Source organism: Miniopterus natalensis, chromosome 12, assembly GCF_054644295.1.
Source record: "Miniopterus natalensis isolate mMinNat1 chromosome 12, mMinNat1.hap1, whole genome shotgun sequence".
Lineage (NCBI taxonomy): Eukaryota > Metazoa > Chordata > Mammalia > Chiroptera > Miniopteridae > Miniopterus > Miniopterus natalensis.
The window spans coordinates 66,854,475-66,874,006 of record NC_142092.1 but is presented as its reverse complement, the minus strand read 5'-3'; the positions used below and the strand labels follow the sequence as shown (position 1 = coordinate 66,874,006).

General features: G+C 46.9%; 1 protein-coding gene across 1 annotated transcript in view; it reads left to right on the top strand.

The window, feature by feature from the left end:
* The window catches only part of NR6A1 (nuclear receptor subfamily 6 group A member 1), a 163,194-nt gene extending 144,197 nt beyond the window's left edge, over positions 1-18,997 (top strand). The window contains exons 6-10 of the mRNA XM_087822906.1: positions 941-1,168; positions 2,503-2,757; positions 10,344-10,465; positions 11,962-12,114; positions 13,836-18,997. Coding sequence (XP_087679032.1) covers positions 941-1,168; positions 2,503-2,757; positions 10,344-10,465; positions 11,962-12,114; positions 13,836-13,924 — 847 coding nt within the window. The 3' untranslated portion in view covers positions 13,925-18,997. The remainder of the gene's footprint in view (positions 1-940; positions 1,169-2,502; positions 2,758-10,343; positions 10,466-11,961; positions 12,115-13,835) is intronic.
* Positions 18,998-19,532: the final 535 nt, after the last annotated feature.

Below are 19,532 nucleotides of genomic sequence, written 5' to 3'. Positions count from 1 at the left end.
ACTCTATAAATTTTAAGAACCAGGGAAAACTCTTTAACCTAGTCAGATTTGCTGTTATCATGGAATACCAATTTGGAGACTCTTGCTTCAAGAATGGTTCCTTAAGTTAGTTGTTAGGTGTAAAATATAGCCATCAGCTACAAGGGAAGGCTTTCTTTCCCCAGAAAACTTTCTTATAGGAAAGGGATCAACAAACTGTCTATAAAGGCCAGATAATAAATATTTTAGGCTTTGTAGCTCTACGGTCTGGGGCCCAAGTACTCAATTGTGCCATCATAGTGCAAAAACAGCCTGAAACATTATGTCAGTGAACTAGTGACTGTGTTCTAATCAGACTTAATTTACCAAAACAAGCCATGGGCCATAGTTTACCAATCCCTGTTATAGGAGGTGGTTGAGAGTGGTTAAATTTCTCCAAAAAGAGGGAAAAGGAAGATAAGAATCTGCCTTTCTCTTCATATTTCATTATAACCTTTATTCCTTCAGTTGTTCCTTAGTTTGCTCCTTCCTTTGAATGTTTAGGGAGGTTGCCACATGTCAGATTTGTTTGCTAAGTGCTGGATTTGATTTGTGGCATGGCAAAGCACTTAGCCTGTTTTTTTTAGCAGCAAAATAAACAAAACACCCACCTTTGTCATCATAGTCTATTGGTATCCATTAAAAAGTCTCTAAATGTGGCACCTGTGAAGAATTCATTTCGCCAATATTTATTCAGTACGTGCTCTGCCAGGTCCTGGGTTTCCAGCGGTAAGCCATACATGCACATACTGGCAGAGTCCCTATCTAATAGAGGAGAGATGCATGTAACCACCATGATACCCCGGCTTGATGAAGATAGACTGCATGGCCAGAGAACACCTGAGCCACCTTCCGGGTTCTTTCCTTTGAGTAGGCAGTTACACCTGCCAGGTGCTGCCTGACACGAGACTTTTCTCTCCAGCAGGTCTGTGGAACTAAATGGCTTCATGGCGTTCAGGGAGCAGTACCTGGGGGTGCCTGTGCCTCCGCACTATCAGTACATACCGCACCTTTTTAACTATTCTGCCCACTCGCCACTTCTGCCCCCACAAGCTCGCAGCCTGGATCCCCAGTCATACAGTCTGATTCACCAGCTGGTGTCAGCTGAGGACCTGGAGCCATTGGGCACGCCCATGTTGATCGAAGATGGGTGAGTGAGCCCTACCCTGTTTAGCCCTTTCAGCTTTAAAATGCTTCCTACCCCACACCCACTTTCACCCCTGGCTACTTTATCTCAAGCTTCAAAATACGTCAGGAATAGTGAGTGATGACCCAGCATCAGAGGGCAAGTCTGTGCTTATCTTTGAAGTTAGTGGTCCTTCATTTTTCTCTTGAGCTTCTTTTCTCATAGAGTTGGGGCTATTTATCAATCCCTGTGGAATTAGGAGTAAAGGGCTTTTGTTTCTGTTCGGGCCTAGGTAAGCCAGGCCCTGGGATGGGTCTGAGCACTTCTGAGCCAGAGATGAGCTATAATTCTGGGGATAATCATGCATCAAGTGTAGACTCCTTAGCCAGACATCGAAGGCACTAACTGGTTGTAGCCTGTCTGCATCCCTAGCCAACATACCCATGGGTAGCTTGGTGCCCTGTGTTCCGCGTGCAGGCCTGAATGGATGGAAGGGAATACTCTTTCACTCCTCTGTCGTCTCCATGTGAGTAGATAATAGTTTAGGCCCACCCAGTGCTGCACCCGTTACCCCTTTGGCCTGGAGCATATGCTGTTTGAGTATATCCAAGCTTTGACCCCTTCCAGAAGATATCCTGAGATTTCTTAAGCTAGTCTCTAATTTCAAAGAGGAAATTCAAATATCTACCTACAAGAAGGCCACACGAAAACTTTATAAATCTGGACATGGGAAGAGTCATCCCAAGCTGTCTTTAGAGAAAGAAAACTGGACCCCCATGTCACCCAGCCCAGAGCTGAGAAATGTCCTGCTCTTTCCATCCCGCAGTAGCTTAGAAGGGCTGAGCAACTCCTAGCTCTTGTTCCTGAACTCTTACCACCAGGGGGTGCAGTGAGAGCAGGAGAAGCTTCTGAACTTGTTCTGTTCTTTCTCAGCCATTTGGCCCCAGGCTCATTTTTCTGCCAGCCACTGTATTCGGTGGGCACCAGGTCCCCCTCATGAAGCCCTCATTGCCAAAACTAGTGCAGGGGTGACTGGAAGTTTCTCTGACACATGAAGCATTTGTAGACACCGACATTAAAAATCATACTCCCTGATAACTGCACAAATTTCTAAGCCTTCGTTCCCCTCAGCAACCTTTTCTCACAAACCCACCTCTCCCTCTCTGAGTCTTCTGCTGTCCCCAGTCCTGCCCCTTTATCAGACTGAATTGAATGGAGCTGGAGATCCACAGTGACAAGCAAGGAGCCCACTGCCAGAGACCCTTTGCGTCCTTTGTGCCTTTAGGAGTTTCCTCTCCCTGTGGCCCTTGTCTTCACCCTCTGGCCTCTAGAAGTGACTTTCCCGTCTCTACCCCTAGATATGCTGTGACCCAGGCAGAGCTGTTTGCCCTGCTCTGCCGCCTGGCTGACGAGCTGCTTTTCAGGCAGATTGCCTGGATCAAGAAACTGCCTTTCTTCTGCGAGCTCTCAATCAAGGATTACACGTGCCTCCTGAGCTCTACGTGGCAGGAATTGATTCTGCTGTCCTCCCTCACCGTTTACAGCAAGCAGATCTTTGGGGAGCTGGCTGATGTCACCGCCAAGTACTCACCCTCTGATGAAGAACTACACAGGTGAGGGCTGCTGGCTGGGAGCAGTTCCCAAGCAACCATACCATTGTCATCCCTACGAAGCAGGAAGGTTGCCTGGGACTCCAGAGGATGGGCACTAAAGCCCTGTTCTGCCACTGACGGGCTTTGTGACCTTGGCCAAGTCTCTGACCCTCAGGTTCTGAGTTTGTAAAATGGGATAGTAACAGCCTCCCCAACAAGGTGGTTCTGAGGGATAAAAAATACTATGCAGCAAAGCTGAGCAAGAGTGCTAAGCTGTTACTTTTTTTTTTTTTTTTTAATATATCTTTATTTTTTTTATTTTTATTTTTTAAATATATCTTTATTGATTGCAGGGAGAGGAAAGGAGAGGGAGAGAGAGAGAGAGAGAAACATCAATGATGAGAGAGTCATTGATCGAGCCCGCAACCCGGGCATGTGCTCTGACTGGGAATCGAACCCTGATCACCTGGATCCTAGGTCGACGCTCAAACGCTGAGCCACGCCCAGCCGGGCTAAGCTGTTACTTTGAACACATCTGGATTACTGAGATAAGATAACACATCTGGGAAAAATAGAAATCTAAACTTCGCTTATAAAGTGAGGGGCTCTGAGATACAGTTTTACAATCTGAGAGCGAGACTTCAGCCTCACTGCGGTATACCTTCTGTGTGTCAGGCACTGGGCTTGGCATTTTTTATGATTGTTTTACTTGTTTGTCACAGCCCCCAGCATAATAGGTATGGTTATGCCTATTTTATAGATGAGAAAACTGAAGTTCAAAGAGACCTGCCCTTGAATCCAGAGCCTGAATTTGAACCTGTGCCTTCCCAACTGCAAAACTTAGGCTCTTTTACTGCATCTTAGGTGCAGTGAGATGGTAAAAGCATGGGACTGGGAGACTGTTGATCTCCTCAGTGTTTTGTAGCATAGTCTCATCCCGGCTGGCCAGTACCCTTCTAACCTCCCTGTGTAGAGCAGGTCTTTTACTCACTCGCTCTGGAGACCTGGATCACACGGTGACACCCAAAGTCAGGAAAAGTGATCTGTTGATAACTTTTCGGGCTTATTAATTTATCCATGTGAAAAATACAGCTTAAATCAACATTGAAATAGACATGTTAATAATTCACCTTTATTGGACAATTTAAAATAATGGAAGTCATAGGATTCCAGAGAACCAAGAAAGGAGGAAGAAAAGATTTCCCCATCAATGAAAGGTGCAGAGGGTAGGGTTCCAGCCCCCACACTTTTCTACACAGGACTGGGGTGCATCTCCCTCTGGCACCCAATCACATGGCAAAATGACAAACTGAGACTTAGACTGGAAGCAAAGCTCCAAGCCACTCAAGGGCCTGTGCACAGCTCAGGGAGAAAGGAGTCTATGTATTGACTCTGTCCCCTGGTTTTCTAATATTTCCTTTTAAATGATGCCTGCTGGCTTCAGGATGATCAATAAATGACATAGTTTTGAACCCAGCTGACACTTTGTCCTGTAAAAAGATACATCTGATTTTATAAATGACCTAACCCCTTGTCTTGAGTCTCTAATTCATTGTTTCCATCAGATTCCTATCTCCTGCTCTGTAACTCCAGGCTGACTGAGTGTTTGGATAGCAGTTAACCTGCTCTAACATTGTCAGAGTTTGTGGAGCTGGCTCAGCGAGCCCAGTTCCCTGTTTATCTGGAATCCACCAGTGCATCCTGGGACTGCCTACAAAGTCAGCCTGTGGGTTCCACTCCCTCTGGAGTGCTGGGGTTTCCTAGGCCTTCTGCAGGTAGGCAGGGATCACTGGTCATACAGGCCTTTCTGTGGCTTTGAGCTTCATAAGGCACCCCTTTCCACTGTTTCCAATTATTTGTACCCCAAGAGCAAGGCAGGGGCCAGTAACAGCTGAGTTAGTGAGGAAATTACTATTTCCGAGGAAGGCTCCTTACCAGGGAGAATCTGGAGCTACACTGTCCAGTAATAGTAGCCACTAGTCTTAGGTGGCTTTTTAAATTTAAGTTAATTAAAATTAAAAATTCTTCCAGCCAGCATGGCTCAGTGGTTGAGCGTCAACCTATGGACCAGGAGGACACAGTTTGATTCCTGGTCAGGGCACATGCCCAGGTTGCAGGCTCAATCTCCAGTAGGGGATGTGCAGGAGGCAGCTGATCAATGACTTTCTCATCATTGATGTTTCTATCTCTCTCTCCCTCTTCCTTCCTCTCTCTGAAATCAATAAAAACATATTTTTTTAAAAAATCAAAATAAAAAATTAAATTAAAATTTTAATTCTTCATTTGCACTAGCCACATTTCAAGTGTTCAGTAGCCACAATTGCTAGTGACTACTGTACTGGACAGTGCAGATATAGACTATTTCCATCATCATGGAAGGTTCTGTTGAACAATGCTGACTCGAGCACATGTTGCTGCTGAGCTCTCAAGTAGGTTTGAGGATAAGAAATAGATTTGTTACTAAGATTCTTACACAGTTGTGGAAGCCTTCCATGGAGAACTGTAAGTTGAACTTGAACATGTTAGTGCTGATTCCACACCCATTTACTGAGTACCTGTTGTGTGCTGGAGGGAGGAGTGTGGGGATTACCGATCATGCAGACGTGGTTTCTGATTCTGACATTAGAGCCCCTATTCTTGATTTAGGGGGTGGGAGGCATATAGAAATGGGTACAGTCTACAGTCCAGGGTGATACTGGTGGAGCCAGTGAAGGGACTGTGCAAGCGTAGACTAGGGAGTGAGTTCCTCTTTGCTTGTCAGGGAATGCTCGCCAGAAAAGACATTTGAGCTGCATCTTTAAGTGTGATTTTTCTTGGTAGATTATAAAGAACAGGAGGAAGGCAAAAGAGTAACACAAAGTCCTAGAAGTTGAGATCCTGGATGGTTGCTTTGTGCAGGGTACCAAAAGCAGTCCTGTGGATTATAGAGAGACTGTATCTGAGACACAGAGAAATGAGAAGAAATGACTGGAAAGAAAGGTACAGAAAAGACAAGCCATGAACGTGCTCAGATGCCAATCTAAGAATTTGGATTTTATTGTGTAAAAAGTATTAAGTCATAGGACACCTTTAAGTGGAGTAATTACGTGGTCAGGTTGCATTTTAGGAAGATCTGTGTCTGTAAAGCTCAGAATGGATTGGTATGGACAAGGTTAGAGGATGGTGGTTGGGTTGGAGGCTGTTCCTTAGCCTGGGTAAAAGAAAACAAGGCCTGGACAAGGCAGCAGTGACTATGGGAATAGAGAGGGCAGCACAGAGTTGGGAGATGGCAGAGGTAAAGTCACTGGGACTTCATCGAGTGGAAAAGTTGGGGATGCTGCCAGATGGGTGGGCACCCATATCTTAGCCAAGATAATGGATCCTGAGAAGAATAGGCTGAGAGATGAGCCACTCTGAATTTGATTGGGGATCTGTTGAGTCTGAGATGCATGTGCAATTGCCCAAGAGGCCAGAGGAGATGGAACTATGAGAACCTCTGGAATCAAGTTCATCACTGTAAAGCAGTCCTCTCTCTGCTAGAAACCCAGGCTGTGGAGTCTGTAATTGGCCAGAGCTCTTTCCTACCGTGCCAGCTTCTGTGTTATCCCACTCCCACAAATGCCTTTACTTTCCCACAACCCTTGAGTGCAAGTGAGCTCCCGCTGTCGTGAAAAGGCTTTTCCCAGATGATACATGACCACCTCCTTTTCTGTTCTCAAATATTGAATCAAATTTATGGGGCCCATTTTCCTTAATCAGGCCGTTATCAGACAGTGAGCTGGGTGAATTTGATTTAAAGCAGATTGTAGCACCAGCCAGTGACTGCTCCTGGCCCTAATCAAGACTCCTTCACTCTTGGGAAGATGCCTTGCACCGGATGCGCTTTAATGGGCACTTGTACTCATGAGCACTAGCTGCATTTCTGCCAGATCTCTGGAAATTTCCCTCCCAGATTCCCTGCTCAGACCCTAGCTATAAGGTTCAGGAAACAGTCTTTTCTTTTTGCTGTGATAATGGGAGTGATGCTGCTGATGTTATTGATAGTGATAACGGTTAGGAATTATAGACTATTGATTGTGTCAAATTCCACCTTGAGCACCTTACAAACATTGTTTTAGTCCTGGCTGCCACTCTGAGAGACTGCACCTGTACTGTCTCTGTCTCTCAGGTGAGGAGCATGAGGCTCAGAGAGGCGAAATTCAAGGCCACAAAGCTAGAAGGAGATGGAGTTGAGATTATTACTAAATTTGTTGTGTTCTAAGGCCCAGGCTCTTTGCCATTACCCTATACTAAATTCTTTAGCCTTCTCAAAAGTGTGACTTTCTGGAATGTGTCTGGGAGTTGCAGTCTTACTTTTTGTCCTGGAGTCTGTGTGTAAGTGCTGAGATGGCAGTTCCTCTAAGGTTGTGGCTGGTGACTGCTCCTGGGGGTAGGTGCATTTAAATGAATGAAAAAGAGACAGCTGGCCTCTCAGCCCCCTTAATGGGACATAACTTACATAGTGTCAGCTTCAACTGCTGACTGAATGGTCCAGTGGTTTGGGGGGTCCTGGCAGGAATGTTTTCCTTGTCCTAGCATGCTTGTGTAATGGGAACCCAGAAGAAGAATGGGTGTTTTTGTCCAACTTTCTGGCTTTGAATGCTGATAATTTGTAGACAGGGAAAAAAGGGGCGTTAGAACTGTGGAGTGGGCAGATGTGGAGGAGGCACGGCTGCAGGAGAAAGCCGGCCCATGAAACAGAGAACAATTTGTTTATCAAGGGGTGGGATGCGGGGTGTGGAGGAAAGCTTTGCAGTCAGGCTGTGGATACTGAGTGGGGGCTGCTGGGCTGGCTGCCATCCCCCCACCACTACCATGGGTCCATGATGGTAGCCCCTCCTAAGAAACTTGAAAAAGAGATATGTGCTTTCCCTAACAGAAGGGCAGAGCTGGGGCATGTCCTCAGGCCAGGCACTCGGGAGCTCCTTTGTGTCTGTTGGTTCAAGACTCACCAGGAATCAGGTTGGCAGTCCTGCGAGGGGGTCTGGCTGATAGCCACACACCTGCAGGTGCTGTAGTGCCAGAGCGAGCACTTGGGGCAAGAGGTTGCTGATTAAGGGAGAGAGTGTTATCTTTGCTTGCTACACTGCTGGGCCACCAGGCAGATGCTGACACTGTTGCTCCACCTACACCTCCCCTTTTTCATACCTTACCCCGTGCTATCCCTGCCTCACCCTCCAAGCAGATACTAGAGGGAATTAGCCTCTCAAAAACAGAAGTAGCCAACCAAGTACTGTGGTGAGGAGGGATCCTCACTCTGGGTACACTGCCTCCTGCAAGTCTCAGCCTCAACGAAGCCCTGCAGGGCAGCCCTGGGTTGGGCCCTGCCTGTGTTCCTGTGGGAACACAGAGCTCCTGTGGTCCCTTGTAGCATGTGGTAGCCTTTGGCAGTTACCAGTTAAGAGCAAGGCAATCAGGGAGTAGACAGTGTAGTGCTGAAAAAGTGACAGGCTTGGAATTAGAAAATTTAGCCCACCACCACTTATTTACTGTGTAACGTTGGGGAAGGTACCTCTTCTGCTTCCTCACCTGTAACATGAGGTGATAGTACTTGTCTCGCAGGCTATCAGAAGGGTAAAATGTAAGAAAGCAGCAGGGGCACAGTAAAACCTCTGAGCCTTTGTTTCCATTTTGAGCAAGGAGGATTATAACACCCACTTGGGGACTTATTGGGAGAACCCAGTGAAATAACATATGTAGAATATTTAACAAAGTGCCTGGCAAGTAGCAAACACTCAACAAATGGTACAGTGGTAGATACGTTTATTTATAGTGGTTATTCAATATAAATTTGCCTTATCAGCAAATCTGGGAAAATATTATAAAGTCATAAAAGCCATGGGCCAGGAGCAGAGAGAAGTGGAGTCAGCCATCAATTTCAAATCAGCTGACTGAAAGAAACCCCAGCTCAGACTGACTGGGAGCCCAACCTTGAGGCAGAGGGTCAGAGCTTCTATTGGAGGGAGCTGCTGCGGCGGCTCCCCCTGGTGCTCAAGAACTGTAGGTGCCCCTGGTCCAAGCCAGAGCCAGGCTTTCCCCAGGGAAGAGAAACGGCCTGCTTTGCCCCTGAAGCCAAGCCCTCGCAAAGCCTACAAAGTCAGTGCAGAAAGCAGCAGCACATCCCAGGTGTTCTGAACCCTACCCATTTAGGGCCTTCTTGCCTGGTACGGGGCTGTACAATTATGTTCAGTACCCATGTCCGAACATAATCACCAGGAAACAGCCCTGGGCTGAGCATCTCTGTGAGTCCCTTCTAAGACCTGTCTGGAACTCTCCTTGGCCCACAGTCTGGCCCACTCCTAGAAGAATAGAGGCTAGGCCTGACCCCAGCTTTTATAAACTCCTGCTTCCCCATTAAGCCTTTGCCTCCTTGGTTTGGTGATACTTCCATCTCTGTTATGAAACATTCCCCACTATGACCCAGAGTATTAGTCCCCTAGCCTGGCTCTCCTTTGCCTAAAATTTGGTCTTTCCTCAAGGAGCTTACTCCTAACCCAAAGAAAGGAGCTTTGAGTCTTCTCTGCTAGGGGACACCACCTTGGATACTGGGAAAACCTAGGCCTTGGGGAATTATCCCCCAGTTCCAAGTTCTAGCTCTGCCACCATCTAGCTGCATGCTTGTGGACCATCCCCCTCTATTCTTTGAACTTCAGTTTCTTATCTGTACAGGAGTGATGATAATCTCATCTCGCCCATAGAGCTGAGAAAAGTCAATGAGATAATGCACATAAAGTGCCAGCATAAGACTGGCATGGCATGGAGGCTCAGTTCATGCTTCCCTCCCTCCCTAGCTGAAGACAAGGATGCCAATAAAAATTGTCACTGTGCATAACCTCAGCGCTGCTGAAAACAGTGAACCTAAAGAAATACAATCAGCAGCTTCTGTATTGTGGCCAACGCTCGAATAGAGTCTCATGGAAGCTGCCATTGAAACTGAAGCTGCATCTCAACAATAGCAGTATATTAGTGATGTCATATTTCTCCACATTTATATCCCAAACCTCCTTTGACCCTTGTTACCCAAGCAGGCAAGATGATTATTGTGCAAAAGAGGGCCTCAAAACTTAGAGGGGTCAAATGACTTTCTCAAAGTCTCATAGTGTTGTTTTTTTAATCTTCACCTGAAGATATGTTTTTATTGATTTTAGAGAGAGAGGAAGGGAAAGAGAGAGAAACATTGATGTGAGAGAGAAACATCGATGAGTTGTCTGCCATGCACATCCCAGCCAGGGATTGAACCCGCAACCTAGATATGTGCCCTGACTGGGAATCAAACCTGCACCTTTTAGTGTATGGGGCGATACTCCAACCAGCTGAGCTACTGGCCCAGGGCAAGGCCTCATAGCTTTTATGTGATGGAACTGAATTTAGATTTGATCGACCCTACCTCACCTTGGGAACAGCAGCTTGTATGAGCTGTCTTGCTTGGCCTCTAGACAAACCATGGACCCACCTGTCCTTCACAAACAGTTCTGGATTCCATTTCTCCCGAGCTCAGCCTCTTTCCTATGTTAGATACCTTAAGGAGCTGTGAGAAACCTCTCTGCTGGTACCAGAGCTGACTGTTAACACCTATGTCTGTTCCCCAGATTCAGTGATGAAGGGATGGAGGTGATCGAGCGGCTCATCTACCTATATCACAAGTTCCATCAGCTGAAGGTCAGCAATGAGGAGTATGCTTGCATGAAAGCAATTAACTTCTTAAATCAAGGTGAGTGGTTGGGGTGTGGGAAGAAAGGGCCCTTTTTCTTTCTTCTTTTTTTTGGCCAGTGAACATTTTCCCTCATGTTTCATGCCCCCCTTTACCTTCAGGACTGCCACACAGAATGTGACACATATGGGTACCAATCTTGGAAGGCCTGTGCTTCCCTCATCATCATTGTGCCCCTGGGTAGTGCAGGGCATGCTTTGGGTTTTTTCTTCAAACCTAAATGCCACAGTCTCTATAACTCATAGCGGAAGGAAGAAGATTCTCTTTGTTTAGTCAGTTTCGATGCATTTAAACGCAGACACCAAGGACAGTACATGCGTCATTTAAAATATGTACCAAGTTTACCAGTGACTGAAGAGCGGAGTGACTGATGAAACTATTGGAGATAAGGCCTCTGTGACAGGCTGGCAGTGGTTCTGACAGCCCCTTCAGGGCAGAATGGGGTTCACAGAAACACATACCAAGCATGGCTTTTCATTAGAAGTGTGCTGGCTACGATTTATGTGGAGTGTTACCTGCAAAGTGGTGCTTGGTAGCTTCTGGGAACCAGAGTATGAAGGAGAATGTGTGTTCTCTTTTTTCCAAAGTAGCATGCAAGTGCTCTGCTCTCAGAGCGGAGCTGGGCTGCTTTGCTGCCTGTGACATTAAGTGCCGTGTCCTGTATTCAGCTGCCCAGTCCAGAGACTCTCGACCCCTCCTCTGCTGCTTCCTCCCCCACACTGGCCAAACCTCCTCCTGCTTCTGCACCATTCATGCATTTATCTGGTATTGTGTGTGCCTCCCCTAGGCCAGTCCCTGTGGTGAGCATTAAAGACACTGAAAAATAAATTAGATTCCAGATTCCTGGCCTCAAGAAATAGACTCTGATGGCACCTGATATATTACCTGAGCCTCAAATGGGGAGAGATCAGTAGCAACTACTTGGAGAAGTCTAGGTTGGGTCTCAAAGGCTGGCCAAGGTTTATATATAGAATACTCACATTCCATATACAGAAAAGGGGGTAGGTATGTATGTGTAAAGAAATGAGAGAGAGAGAACTCTCTGTAGACTAGTGTGAGCAGAAACACAGGAGACCAGGTGAGTATGTGTACAAGCATGAAGGTGTAGGTGTCAACGTGGCTCCGGCAAAGGGCAAATGTAAAGGCACCGGGAAGGGTGAATTAGGAAAGGCAGATTAGTCAGTCAGTTCGTGGCTCAGATCTACTGGTGCCTGTTCTGTGTTAAGCCCTGTGCTGGGAGCCAGGTGTGAAATTGAGAAAGATACCGCTTAGCTCTCAAGGGACTCTGTCTAGTGATTGTCCTGTATACTTTTTCCTTCTTTATCTGATTTCTCTTCCCTTATCCAGAACTTTGTTCCTCCATGTCAGAAAGAGAAAAGATCCCCTGCTATGACAATGCTTAATAACTTTTCATTGAAGTATGCACCTATTCAAGGAGTTGGTGTTTCTTCCACATTAGAAAGCCCCTCCCATGTCCTGTGTGGTTTTCTTCACAGATATCAGGGGTCTGACCAGTGCCTCACAGCTGGAACAGCTGAACAAGCGATATTGGTACATTTGCCAGGATTTCACTGAATATAAATATACACATCAGCCGAACCGCTTTCCTGACCTCATGATGTGCTTACCTGAGATTCGGTATATTGCAGGTAACATTCTGGGTGCTGGCTTTCCAACCCGTCCTTGCTTCTCTTAGCTTGTGAAGAGAATGGGGCAGGCACTGTTTTTAGATGCTCATTCCAGGCCCATCAACAACTGCATAAAAGCAGTACTACCATTGCCCTCAGAAAAGTTAATGTTATAACGAGAAGTATGAGTTTTCTTTGTAGGGAAGGGAATCTAACGTTTCCTCATCAGCACCTGTGATGTGCAGGGTACTTTGTGGTCTTATGCCATTTAACCTCAGAACAAGCTCCACAGGGCTGGTGGGTGGTGGTATTATGGCCATTCTGTGGATGGGAAACAGGCTCAGAGTTTCTCAAATTAACTTCATTTCCAGAATTGGAAACTAAAAGGGTAGATTTTATGGTATGTGAATTAAGTATATCTTAATTTTAAATATTAACTTTATTTCATAGAATTGTCTTTTTGGGATCATTCATTTAAAGTGATATCTTTAAAATAATTCTCAAATCTGATGTTTGCAAAGGAATTTTTGTTGCTTTGTGGTCTTGACCCCTGCTGAGCTTGATATTTAAATAGGTCCATTTAAATATAAAATCCTGGTTTCAGTAGTTGTTGCTTTACTCCATTTGGTAGAGATTGTTGTTTGTAATTATTCAGGACTTACTGAGGGGCGGCTCAGAAGGGGGACCTCTGGACAGAGATTGTTCCTGTCAAATTCAGCAGTACAGTTTTGAAGGAAAACATTTTCAGTTTGACAAAGGGATTTTTATTCTACTTTTTGGGCCCAGGGTAATCTAGCAGATATGAACTGGACCTCAAGCTGTTAGACTTTTAGGGGTGTTTTGATATGTATGTCTCAGCATTTCCAAAGTGATATTCTACCGAATGAGGTATTCATCAGGCGCTCTCTGAAATAAAGGGAGGTACGTCAGTAATTTCCCCTCTACCCCCAGAGCTGGCTTCTCAACCCTGGCAGCACTTTGAGTCACCTGGGAAGCTTTTAAAACATATCCATGCTTGGGTTACTCCTCCAGAGATTCTGATTCAATTGGTATGAGTGGGGCCTGGGCATCAGTATTTTTTTAACTCCCCAGGTGACTAAGGTGCTGTCAAGGAGAACCACAGCCACAGATATTTACAGTGTATGTTAGTGCACCGAGTGCTCTGAGAAGTCCTGCAATAGGGAAACCTGTATACGCTTTTAACCCTGGGTTTCTCAGTGTATTTGCCCCTGAGACACCCCACCTCCTTTTTCCTTTAGTACTTTTATTAACCCATTATACTTCTATGAAGAGGAATTTTTACAGAATGCTAGGTAGAGAATCCATCAGGAAAAAAGAAAACAGGATATGCTTCTCATGGTATTTTAGCTGTAAGAGGGCATATAGGAATACCTCTCAGTTTCAGATTTCTCATCTGCAAAGTGGGGATAAAAAGTAATATCTGTCACACAGAAATATTGTGAGAATTAAATGAGATAATGCATTTAAACACCTGGCACAGAGTAAGTATTCCCTGGATAATAGCAATGATTATAATTTTCACCATTGCTAGACTCCCTCAGCACCAGCATGGGCCTGGGTATCAGGATGTTAGTCCAGCCTGCGTCTTTGTGATAATCCTGGCACTTTCCTTGCCCCAGTAACTCAAAAAGGCCACATCAGCCCTCCACCAGCTCAAGATGAGGGACATACTCTCCCACTAGCGGCCACTGCTAACTCTTCTTTTCCCACCTTGTTCCCAGGAAAAATGGTGAATGTACCCTTGGAGCAGCTGCCCCTCCTCTTTAAGGTGGTGCTGCATTCCTGCAAGACAAGTGTGAGCAAGGAGTGACCCTGTTCCCAGCGCCCCTCAGGCCAGCCGCAAAGCCTTGGGTGGGCAGGACAGGCTCCAGAAGAAAGAGCCAGAGAGACCAAGATGGAGGCTGTGGGAGCAGCAGTGTTCCCGGTTGCCTCTGTTGCAGGAAGTTTTTGTTTGTTTGTCTGTTTTTTTTAAGCTCATTTTTCTATATATTTATTTCACGACAGAGTTGAATGTATGGCCTTCAACATGATGCACATGCTTTTGTGTGAATGCAGCCGATGCATTTCCTTGCAGTTTACAGAATGTGAAGATGTTTAATGTTACAGTGTTGTCATTGTTTAGAGATAGTTCTTTTTGTATTTTGAGGGAGGGTGGGATGGGGCTGAGATGACTATTTCCATAATGTTGACAAAGACGACTACCTCAGTGGAAAGGGAGGGGTGTGACCATCCCTACTTTCTCCACATGTTCTCAGCAGACTCATACCTTTGTCTGTCAGAGAGCAAACTGCCTTTTTCTAGCCACAGAGTTGCCAGGTAAAAGCACACACCTTGAAGGGGAAAATGGCATCAGGAGGTTACTGAGGAAGGGCAGGGGGACGGCGGGAAGGAGGCTGTGTCTTTTCTTTGGAAAGCATAAAAGTTGGGAGAGTGGGGCACAGCAACCGAATCTCAGTTAGGTGTCCTCGTGCCAAACAAGTCCTCGGGAGAAGGGTTTCTGTTCTCACACCACCCTGTGGGCCCCGCCCCACTGCCAGAACCACCGCTGTCAACTTCTGCCACCGTTAACTTTCATCCAAGCACGTCCTGGCAGTAATGTCATCCTTGGGACTTGCCACCAGCCCCATTGGGGCTCACAGCTACCTAGTTTCCTTACCTGGATCTCCCAAGGCCTGCCTACCTTAGACTCCTTGCCTCTCCCTTATAAATTTGACTTCCTGTTGGCCCTCCCACAAAACAGCCAATGCCCACTCCTGAGTTATTTTCCTGTCACCTTGCTTTCTTCGTGGGGTAGTGGGACAGAGTCCAGACTGCTAAAAGAATAAACACTCCTCCTTTGGAGTTTTCTGTTTTTCCCCCCATCCCATCCTATCCAACCCCAGGACTGAATCCAAAACCTACAGTCTTTTTCAGACAATGGAAGGACCATTCACCCATCTGCTAACCAGAATTTTTGCCCTTATATTTTACTCCAAGTTCTAATCTCTCCAAAATGAGACCAAGATTCCTCAACAGAAAGCCCAAGACCCACAGTGGCCCAGCTGCCCTTTAGAGTATCAGTGCCCCAGCTGACCAAGGCCTGGAGGGCTGGAGTCCCAAGTACCTGGAAGGGAAGGGGGGCTTTAAACTACCTCATGTTCCTAAGGGCCTGGCTGTCCCCTCTCCAGATTATGGCTGGACCTGTTGCTCTTTCACTACCTGCCCCTACCTAGTCCCAGGAAGTGTTCCCTCCCTCTTGACTTTGGCCAGCAGCTGCACCATATCTGTTGGAACTCTTTCAGGTGCTTTTCCCCTCTCTGCCTTACTACAGCAGTTGTCTCTGCCTACACGCAGGGACCTCACACAGCCAACGCGTTAGCCCATGCACCCCTGGGTGGGCTTCAGGGGCCCATGCACCCCTTTTGCCTGTTTAGTCAAAGGCCATTTGCTCTCTTCCCAGCTCAGCCTAGCAAACTTTCCCGGTGGGCCACCACACCAGGTGCAGACCTGGTCGTCTGTGTCAGATTGTAATTTTTTCTTTCCAGTGAAATGTTACGGGTACCAGCAAGTGATGACTTAGTCCTTTGATGTCCTCAGAGCATTACTCCTCAGTGCCGTTCCCTTGCTGCTCTGAGAAAGAAGAGAAAGATGTGTTCCTCAGGAAGCGCTCTAACCAGAATGTTTTCCACGTCAGTGGGAAGACTGGCGTGTGTGTATCTGTTTATTTCTCAGTTCACAATATTTTTGTTTCTCTGAATGTTTTATTTAACCAACCAGATTACATTCTTTGGCTACAGGTCAGACTCCAAGCTGCTTTCCTCAACATAGGGAAGAGACACATGTCAGAGACCCCCTTCTCCAAGATGGCGCCTGTGTGCAGCGTCTTTCTTTGCTCAGACCTCCATGTGTCAAATTATTATTATTTTTTGAAATAGCTTTTCTCTAAAATTAAGCATTTTACCAGTTGGTTGGGTATCAAAGGAAATTGCTCTCTGATGAGGCAAGAGCATGTCTCTCCAATAACGGCATTAAACAGAGCAAGTTGTTAATTTGTGGAGTGGGGGAAAGGCTCTGCAAGTTGCCATTGTACAAATCCATTTTTGCAAATGTTTGCAGCAGATTCCACAGAACAAAGAGCCCATTCATTGCCGAGTGCCCTGCAGAATCTCTGAGCCAAGTGGCCGTGTGTTCTGAGCCAGAGCCTGACCTGTGGACCGTCTTTAATGTCTTCTGCACCCAGTCCTTTTATGACATGGGCTTTTTTAAACAGGGTAAAATGAATGTGTTGCATTGCAAACTCAGGTATTACGAGGAGATGGTAGGAGTGTAGCTAGCAGCGTGGAGACATTAGGTCAGCCACTAGATGTATTTGTGAATTTGGTTTGAAGGACACAGAGAAAGGTTGGAGGGGGCGGTTTGTTGTGTTTGTTTTTTTGCCTTTCTTCCCATAATTTTTGGTTAACAGGTAGCCTTTTTGCTAGTGGAAGAAGAAAAAGTTGTGCATGTGGTCTCTTAATTCCCCTCTCTCCTTTCCTCTCTCTCATCCCCTGCCACCAAGAGCACTCATTTTGAGTGAGAATTTTTCCACCATAAAAATATGACCCTGAATGCTGTGTGGTCCAGGAGAATCCCACCTCCTTGCACTGCATTGAAACATACAGGGAAAACTTCCTTTCCCTCTGAATGTTTTCTTGACCCAAGACAAAAATTTGAAATCTTGGAACCTCTCCTACAACTTGTGCTCTCTGGCTCCTTTGTAGACGTTTGGAGTCTTTCACAAGGTTTGATGGTCTTGACGTTGGTCTGGAGAAACTTACCAGAACCTGTCTCTAAGCACTCCACCTGGCTCAAAAGGACAGACACCCAGCCCCCATGCCCAGCCCATGAGTGAGGAGGGCGAATCTCTAGGAATAGAAAGCAGCAGTCAGGAACCTCCCTGTCCTGTTCTCCAGAACCAGAGGAGGGATAGAGGGAACCTAGAGTCTGTCTCCATGGCATACCAACAGTCACCCACTCCACACCATCCTGCCTCTTAACCTGCCACCCCTTTCTCAGAGAAGTCAGTACTGCCAGGGCCAGTGTGTCACCAGGTCCTAAAACCTTGGGTCTCTGAGCTAGCTGCCTTGCTCTGCTACCCATTTCTTACCTTAATTTGTTTTTTCTTGATTTTCTGGGGAGTGGGACAGATGGAGACAGACAAGTCCAGTGTGGGCAACATCTAAGCCATGTCCAAGGTTGGCCAAAGTAAAGGTACCCTGGCCTCCCATTAGGGCAGGAAGTTGAGCAGTAGTTCCAAGTCATTAGATCTGAGCCCCTGGTCTATGTCTTTTTTCTTTGTTGCTTTTTAAAATTTTGCAATTGTTTTAAGAAATTCAGTCTTTCAGACCAGCCCTTTTATTTTCTTTATTGATTTTTTTAAAAGTAAAAAAAGAAACCAAAACCTAAAAAAAGCCTAAACAAAAAACCACTACTCCTTCCCCAAATTGATCCATGAGCGTTCCCCTGCACTCCCCTCTGCCTTTGCAGTTGATCATTCCTCCCTCTTTCCTCGGCTCAAAGCATCTATGTCCACTGTCTGTGAAATGATGTTTTATCTGTGCCTCAGGATGGGAAACGGCAATCATTCCACCAGGTGCTGGGAACTTGTTAGCCTTGAGGCAAGGGTTTCTAGGGCCACAGCTCAGGGATGTGTATTTAATTACAGGGTCCCCAGAAACCCTTCTCTTGGCTGCCACAAGCAACAGCTTCTTTCCTGGGCTTGGGAGCCAGACCTGGACTGTTTCCTCAGAGGCAGGAGCCCCAGAGAACATACCAAGTCCGGGAGTGAGCTGGGCTTACTCTCTGGCCATTCCTGGGCTGTCCTGAGACTTGAAGACTTCTGGCTGTCCTGGAACATGAGCCACAGGGGCCCTGCTCTGCCCGCTCACAAGATACCTGGTCCCTCTGCCTGGTCCAGTCCGTCTGGCCTGCGTCCTCAGGCCCACAGCCCTAAATGGGCCGCAGCCTGCTCAGGAATCAGTTGCGGGCTCAAAGGGAAGCTGTGAGTCGGGCCAGAGCTTGCTCCAAGCCCAAGAAAAAAGCTGTGTTACTGGTGGAGGCTAGTCCTCCAAATCCTGGAGCCAGCCCTGCCAGCCAAAGTATCATTTTTGCCCTTTGGTGATCATTGTTTTCTTTGTCTGAAATGTTTTATAATAGGTGATAATGTTGTTGACTCAAATTTCCATGAAAAAGAAAAAAAATACTACCTCTTGAGTGACATCCTGGTCGATTCCTCTCTGAGAAATCCTGTGGGAAAAGAATATTGGAGCTCCTGCTCTGTTTACATGTTTCTGTCGGGAGAGAAACCCTGCCTGCCCTGGGGTGTTGGTGTTTTTGTCTGTGTTGCCATCCCAGGCCTGAGATAGGGGCTTGTGGGTGCGTTGTAATGTCTGGGCTGTGTCTAGGGAGTCCTTCACACCTGCCCAGCCAGGGACTAGCCACCCCCTTGAAGAGGCCTCCGTTTCCTTTCTGTGAGCCAAGGCACAGGAAGCACCCCCCTACCGTCAGGGGCTCTGGTGGCACAGGCATCCATAAGCTGACCCCTGGGCTACCTCTCCAAGGCCCACCTCTACCCACAGTCTGTAGGAATCAAGTAAACGGGATGTCTCTGAGCCCTTGTCCCCAAAGGGCCGGCCAAGGGCTGCCTGCCAGCCTGGCTCCATCAACCCTGCATGACCAAGTGATAGTTGGCGGGCTCTGCAGGCTACCCAGGCCCTCTGCTACCTCCCACCCTGCCAGCTGGCAAGGGATGGGCCCTTTTCTGTGAATTGACTACCTGTGGAAATGTGACCAATTAGTGTGAAATGCATGTTTAGAAAATGTTAGGTACTGTATTTGAACCAATAAATGTGAATCCTGCACATGGCATCTGTCTGCGAAGCTTCTTTGGGGGGTCTGGGGAGGGACGATGGGCTGTCCTAAGGAGCTGGCTTATGCCTTCAGGTCTAGTTCCTGCTTGTGGCTGACACCCACCCAGTTCCCTCTGTTTTATAAGTAAAGAAGCTAAGGTTAAGTGAGGTGAAGGGACTCATCTAAGGCCACCCAGCCAGAAGTAGCACAACTAGAGGAACTTAGTCTCGTGGGACAAGCAGACAGCCCTTTGCAGTACAGTGGGCTCAGGCTGTGATTGAGATCGGCCTAGAGGAGGGAGTGGCTGGTTCTGCTCAGGAAGGGCTTCAGGCCAGCATTGAAGGTGGGCCTTGAAGCAGGTCCCCAGACGGGGATAGGTAGAGGGATCAACAACGTGCTTGAAGGCCCAGCTGTGAATCAGAAGAGTATGGACTCTGCAGGTATGACAAGGTATTGCCTGCCAGGAATGGTGGCAGATGGGAGGGGTTAGCAAGAGTTGAGGCTGGAGAAGCACCTGGGACCTTGAATGCCGCATCTAGGAGTTTGAGGAA